The sequence below is a fragment of the Physcomitrium patens genome, chromosome 10 (genome assembly GCF_059467195.1).
Source record: "Physcomitrium patens ecotype Gransden chromosome 10, ASM5946719v1, whole genome shotgun sequence".
Lineage (NCBI taxonomy): Eukaryota > Viridiplantae > Streptophyta > Bryopsida > Funariales > Funariaceae > Physcomitrium > Physcomitrium patens.
Genome location: NC_143419.1, coordinates 7,352,123 through 7,359,170, shown reverse-complemented (window position 1 = coordinate 7,359,170; position 7,048 = coordinate 7,352,123). Strand labels below are relative to the sequence as shown.

The window sequence follows — 7,048 nt, the reverse complement described above, 5'->3', positions numbered from 1 at the left end:
AACTGCATTGGATCCTAAATTTAAAAAAAATAATGTATATAAAATATGCAATCATTCCAGTAATTTTAAAAAAGAAAGATTTTTTTACTCATAAAAACTCCTCAAATTAAAATAATAAAAAATTGCAATATTACAATAACCCTTTACTCGTGGGCAACTACAATTAGTGAAAGCTCTAACATTTTTAGTAAACACCTTTATTCTTCTCCTTCTTGATATCATGTACAAACACTATAATTTATTTTCCAAATAAGTTAGTTACAACAACATCTTTCATATCTATTACATAAGACAACTTGGGTGTAATACAAAGAAACAAAGAAGTATTCTAATTCACAATGAAGAAGAGAACTCAAGGTACGTGGGGGAACAAACAAACATAGGAATATAAAAACTAAGAAACCAGGGGACATGGGAACAAGAGAACATAGCAACATTGGAACTAAGGAATATGGAAACAAGGAAGCATGAGCCAAGAAATGGATGGATATGCCACAGATCGCAATGCCCAATTGCACGAGTTCCCATAAGTCCACCATGGGGTTCATGCGTGCCACGTCATACGTTGTCCGAGGCTTACGTGTACCAAGAGTCACGACTCCCAAGACTGCGCCTACTACAGGGGAAAAATGATTCCGAGTGAGCCACGGTGGACAAAACCTCGTCGCCACTGACTGGACTCCGGCAGCCGCTGCAGCAGCATCACCCCCCGGCGCGGACCTTATCTTTGGGGTTGGGGGGGGGGGGGACCTCGTGAGGGAAGGGAGTTTCTTGTGCATCACCCGGCCACGTTGAAAAACACATCTCGCCCTGGAAGTGACTCAGAAATGTATGGAACGTGGAAATGCCGTACCGAAATGCGCATGCCCCGCGAGACGGCGACCACTGGTAGGGAGCAAAATTTGAAGCTGATGACGAAGAAGAAGAAGAAGGAGGAAGGAGACGGCGTAGGCACGTTCTTATAATAGTTTGTGCTCTCTAAATTCGGCCGTCGAGTTGAATTACTGCAGTGGGAGAAAGCGTAGTCGGAGGTAAGAGATGAGACCTGGAGGAATGGTTGGTGATGGCGAGGTAAAGCGAGCGAGAGAGGGAGAGAGACGATGTGATATTTATCCCGATGCTGCTACAGCTGTGTTTTGTCGTTTGTATGCAGTGCGGAGGTGCGTTGCTGTTCAGGAACGGGATTGTGAGGTGGCCATGTGTGGCGCCGCGTATCGATGTGGTTCTGACAAGTAGGCTGGGGGTAGATGACGGGGAGACAACAGGCAACTTTGTTGTCCTCTGCCTTTGGTTTGTGTTAATGGCCAATGTGTTAGCACTTTCTAAGTCTGGATGTGTCGTTCCTGAATTTTCGTCTTTTCATTGCAATCGGCGATTGGATGCAGTTAAAATTTGGATAATATCGGTGAAGCTCCGAAATGTGTTATTCCCAGGAGATAGGTGGTACTTATAAATGAACGAGAGGGGAGTGGATGCAGGAGAAGCATTTGGGTCTTACATTGTTTGATGAGTTGTCAAGGCAATAGAGGAGATCGACGTTTCTGCTTCGTGAATCGGCGATAGAGCATGTCCGACAGGCGAGGGCTCTTTATGAGATAGATCTTTCCTACAGCTTTTTTGGTTTTTGAGTAGGGAATAGCGGTGTGTAGGAGAAGAACAAAGCCATCGGCAGGAGAGGGAGGCAGAGACAAGAGCAACTGCTGGTGCGGTGAACGGTGGAAGAAATGCAGAGTGGAGTGGATACGTCGGCGCCAGTTTACTCGAAGAATGGAGCAGCAGTAAGGGAACAGACCGTAAGCTCTGGACTGAATCAGAGCAAAGGGTCTTCAATGCCAAAGAAAAATCCAGTTTCCATTCAAAGCATCAATCCAAAGGTGTGATTCTTTCAATTATTTCTCATAGCGCTCGACATCTGTTTTAGTATTCTGCAATTTTTTTTACCTTTGTTACGAGTCTGTTGAATTGGCGATCGTCTGTGCACGACGCATCTGAATTAGCGGTGGGATCGCTGACTTCAAGATGAAAGAGAAAAAGTAGGGCTGCAGTGTCAACCGACTTCTGCCCTTCGATCCATAGTTTCAACAAGGCCTCAGACCTTGTCAGTATCTTCCTGGAAGATTTTCTTTGAGAGTGTTGAACTCAAGAAGACAAACCGTGTAAATTACCGATGGAGAATAGCTGGAAGCTGCATGTTTGTTAGGCTACCTTCGTATCTTCAGAGAAGCCAACTTTAAGCTTAATTATTTTTCCGCCTCTATTTCAACGAAACAAGAATGTTCATCACCTTTGCGACTTTGTACATGTAATTGCAGGTCCTTAATGCAGAGTATGCCGTGCGTGGAGAGATTGTAATTCGTGCTCAGGTGCTTTTTTCTACTATCTCTGTGTACTTTAGAAGTTTCTGTGGGTCTTGACAAATACTTTAGAGATAAAAAGATCAGTGAAATTTGACATTTGTTTTGTCTTGATGTTGTAAGCTCTATTTAAATTCTAAATTAGTGTTTTTCATGTGGGATTTCTGCAATATCGTCTTGTTTGCTATTTTCAGGCCCTTGCTGAAGAGTTGAAATCAAACCCAGGATCTCATCCGTTTGACGAGGTATGTGAGCCGTTTTTCTTGTGGTCGAATTTACGTACATCACTTGTGCACGAATATTGTATAATTTTTCTATGGACGTGATTGGAGGCGTGTGATTAATGGTCGAAAGTATATTTGAGACAGCTACATCTGACTGTCTTTGCAGATTATTTACTGCAACATTGGCAATCCTCAATCCCTCGGTCAAAAACCGATCACCTTTTTCAGAGAGGTAAGACATTTATGGAAAATCGACACGTACATTCTTACGTGGTTAATATTATATTTTGTTGAAGAGGGTGCAGTTTGATTCTCTAGTAAATCTTCTCTTAGATTTCATGACCTTTGTTGGTTTAGTTCGCTCATTTTGAAGGTTTTCTGTTGATATTAGTTGACTCAATTTGTAATCAAGTCTTATTATTATTCAGGTTGTTGCACTTTGTGATCATCCGAGCCTGCTTGATAAGCCAGAGACGCACGCTCTGTTCAGGTACTGTTTTCCTTCATTCCAGGTCCTTTCTCCTGAGCAGTGTATGCAAAGTGTTGTGTGGGACGTAGTTGGATGAAACCTGAATTTTTGCACTTGTGGATTCTGATGCCTTTAGAGACATTTGTGTGATTGTTGCCTTTATTCCAATAACGACGGTTTTCATGATACATACGTTATGGCTCATATGAATGGCTCATGTGCGCTGAGAAGTTTATCTTTTTTGCTTGTTAGTTCGGATGCAATCTCAAGAGCATCCAGGATAATTAATAAAATTCCTGGGCAGACTACAGGGGCATATAGCCATAGTCAGGTATAGTTATTTATCCTTGCCTATATTAACATTCCTTGAGAGTGGCCTTTATCTCTTCATTAGTCTAGGAATGACATAAAAATTGGAAATTTTGTTTTGTTGTTTGCTTGTTTTCTTTTTTCATTATAAGCCTTTCCATACGAAACCAGTGAGGAGGTTGAATGTAGAAGTTATGGTTTTTCTTGAGAGGAATTTATGCGGAGTATTATTGCGTGTTAAAGTTGCATCATGCCATACGTGTTCCTGGATCGGATCAACCAATTTTCAAGCAGATTGTTTTGTCACTAACATTAAATTGGCTTCATTTACGTCCCACTTCTTGCAACCTTATCTTGGTTGTGTAATTTCTTTTCAAAGCTTCCAAGGGGAAATTCAATTGTCTGAGATATGCATGTTCTTTGCAGGGTGTCACGGTTTGCCGAGATGACATTGCAGCTGGTATTGCAGCCCGTGATGGGTATCCCGCAAATCCTGAAGATATCTTTGTTACAGATGGAGCTAGTCCTGGAGTAAGTTTCTGACCATATGTTTCAAAAATTGCTTCGAATGGTCGTAATTTTAAATTCTCCTGTCGCTTCATCAGTCTAACGACATAAGATATACGACAGGTTCACATGATGATGCAGTTGCTTTTGAGCTCAGAAAAAGATGGAATTTTGTGTCCTATTCCACAGTATCCTTTGTACTCTGCATCCATTGCGTTGCATGGGGGTACCTTGGTAATGTTTCTTCTTCCAAACTCTTTCATTACCAGTCAACCACTCCCGTGAGCTCCCACAATGGCAAAACTAGTATATTTAGATTTATCAATTTTGTAACCAGAAAATAATCTATGATTCTTATTAATGTTATTAATATAATGTTTGTTATTATCATTATTTGTAAATGTTCGGACTCACAGCATTGTGGTTTCTGAAAATTGAGATATTTCTGATTACTAACAGGTGCCATATTATTTGAATGAGAATTCTGGATGGGGTCTGGAATTAAATGAGCTGAAGAAACGGCTTCAAGAGGCCCATGATGCAGGCACTACTGTGCGGGCTCTTGTTGTTATTAACCCTGGAAATCCAACCGGTCAGGTTAGTTCCAGCAGGTTTTTCAGAGCGTATTACAAACTAATTACGTTACTGTATTCACTTAACAGGATGAAATGGAAGTTTCATAGCTGCTAGAGTTTTCAGTCACGAGCTCTATTGCGCTCTTTCATATCGGCTGCTGTGGTTTTGCTCATATGCTTTTGATCATTCGCTACTCTGAAATTGTGCCTCTCTGTAGTGCTCAAGTTTTAACATGAATATTCATTTGACATAATCAGGTTCTTTCTGAGGAGAACCAGCAGGATATTGTGAACTTTTGTAAGGACGAAGGTCTTGTTCTTCTGGCAGATGAGGTATTGTAAAGTTTTGTTTATATTTGTTGTTGATAAGCCTTGTAAGATGATTATGCGGAGACCGAGTTTGCATGCGTTCATTTTGCGATTTAAAAGTTCATTCTTGTCCAATACATAACTGGTATGCCTCCAATAACAGGTTTATCAAGAAAATATATATGCTGAGGGCAAAACTTTCAATTCATTCAAGAAAGTTGCACGGAGTATGGGCTTGGAAGACAAGGACATTGTTATTGTTTCCTTTCAATCGGTTTCTAAAGGTAAGGGATCTTTTGTCGATAACTGTTTTCGAGTGACGAGAAGAAAGGTTTGTGGCTCTCTCAATCGATGCAAATTTTTCATTCAAGCGGTTACGAAAGAAGGATTTTGAGACTATAGTATCATTTGTTAAATATTGGGTGCACTGTGTGCAGGTTACTACGGTGAATGTGGGCGACGGGGGGGCTACATGGAGGTGACAGGTTTGCCCAAAGATGTGAAGGATCAGCTGTACAAGCTAGCGTCAGTAAACTTGTGTTCCAATGTCTCCGGTCAAATTCTCGTGAGCTTGGTTATGAATCCGCCTAAGGTTTGTAATTTTATCGAAGTTAATGCTAGTTATTCGTAATATACTAGTGTCACTAGTCTAAGGACATCCGGTGCACCTTGCAGTGTGGACTGAAGTAGTGCAGCATGAGGTGTAATAACGGTGTTATGGGCATGAACCTTTCCTTTAGAGTTCCCTGCTCATTTGATTTGTAACGTGTTAATGTAATGATGCACTGGCAGCCTGGAGATTCGTCTTACGAACAATTTGCTCGTGAGCGGGATTCGATTTTGTCGTCACTGGCTAGACGTGCAAAGGTACAGTTGGCTTGCTGCCGCAAACACCAGTTCAAATATTTCAGACTTCTTTTGTCTTTAGTGATGCACATTTTCTCTCGAATGATGCATATTTGTTTTACTCTAATCTGTCGGCAATGTTCAGGTTTTGACAGAGGCAATGAATAAGTTGGAAGGTGTATCCTGTAATGCCGCAGAGGGTGCAATGTATGTGTTCCCTCGTTTATATTTGCCAAAGAAGGCCCAAATAGCGGCAGGAGAAGCTGGTATGAAAGCTGATGTTTTCTATACACGAAGGTTACTCGATTCTACTGGCATCGTCATGGTGCCTGGCTCAGGCTTTGGTCAGGTATGCGCCACTTCGCTTAAAAAAATGGCAATATCTCACACGCTGTATGAAGAGCTCATCTAGGTCCCATTATGTCAGTTGCTACGCTGGAAAGTCCCAGGGAGAAGCGAGACACACCTGAAATACAGTATTGGTACAGCCTCTGGATTGGGACACTCTTCCTAAGTCAATGTTACATTCATATTCTCAGACAGTAATCATGCTCTACACAACCATAGAGTTATTTGGCTTTCATCGTAAAGGTTCTGTTGTCGTCATGATTGATAAATCTTCATGTCTCACAATGCGAGGTTGGTGTATTTTCAGGTACCTGGTACATGGCACGTTCGTTGCACGATTTTGCCATCTGAAGAGAATTTTGGAGCGATTATTGACCGTCTGACAACTTTCCATAAGAAATTCATGGATGAGTTTAGGGACTGAATGTGATTATCTGTTCCGTACCACATTCTTTGTCGCATGCTGCAGATAGTCAGTGATTATTTCTCCAAAACGATTGCGCACACTAGCAGCTCATTGTTATTGCACCCTTTTCCCGAATGCCATCAGAGTAATAACCTAAACGTTGAGCTGCCTGTAGCAGTTTCAATAAGACAGTGAAGATATTGATTATGGATTTACTGTAGACAGGCGGTGTAGAGTGTTCTGACGGGACTAGAAGTATTACTAAGCTTTTGTGTTGCAGATTCTGCTAGTTGAGGGCTTCCAAACTTAAATTCTTCCGTCTGCCTGGGTCAGTCTCGACTGTAGCTCGCGCTTCTGAACGTGACATTTCTCTCTTGCTAAATAAGTTAATTTACAATTTTATGAAAAATAATAGATAATTATTGCGTGGTTGTGGAGTAAGGTTGGCTTTACAGCTGCTCGCTGGATGTGAAGTGATTCCAGAGCCCAAAGAGTCTCCATGCAACTCGTTCGTATTAATGGTGTCGACAGAACAAAGGGTGCTTCTCAAATGAGTGGTCGGTAGTATATATATTTTTAGTTGGGCAACATTGATTTATTATCTATTCAATCATGTTCTCACAATTATTATATTTTACAAATCTTTCGTAACTAAATGTCTTGGATCGTATTGCAACACATTTTCACAATTTAACATCATA

The 7,048-nt window shown here is 41.2% G+C and overlaps 1 protein-coding gene across 6 annotated transcripts; it reads left to right on the top strand.

The window, feature by feature from the left end:
- Nucleotides 1–1,005: 1,005 nt before the first annotated feature.
- Nucleotides 1,006–6,788, top strand: LOC112287353 (alanine aminotransferase 2). 6 transcript variants are annotated; one of them, XM_073536610.2, is made up of 17 exons: nt 1,006–1,031; nt 1,154–1,265; nt 1,650–1,874; nt 2,313–2,363; nt 2,549–2,599; nt 2,745–2,810; nt 3,007–3,068; nt 3,300–3,378; nt 3,783–3,887; nt 3,987–4,097; nt 4,323–4,460; nt 4,697–4,771; nt 4,911–5,031; nt 5,185–5,339; nt 5,540–5,614; nt 5,739–5,942; nt 6,249–6,788. In XM_073536610.2, the coding sequence occupies exons 3-17, from the start codon at nt 1,725–1,727 to the stop codon at nt 6,363–6,365; spliced, it is 1,560 nt and encodes a 519-aa protein (XP_073392711.1). In that variant the 5' UTR covers nt 1,006–1,031; nt 1,154–1,265; nt 1,650–1,724; the 3' UTR covers nt 6,366–6,788. The 6 variants fall into 6 exon arrangements, with proteins under 6 accessions (XP_073392711.1, XP_024386047.1, XP_090109776.1 ...); XM_024530279.3 differs by having other exon boundaries at nt 1,154–1,290; XM_090253650.1 differs by having other exon boundaries at nt 1,130–1,160.
- The last annotated feature ends 260 nt before the right edge of the window (nt 6,789–7,048 follow it).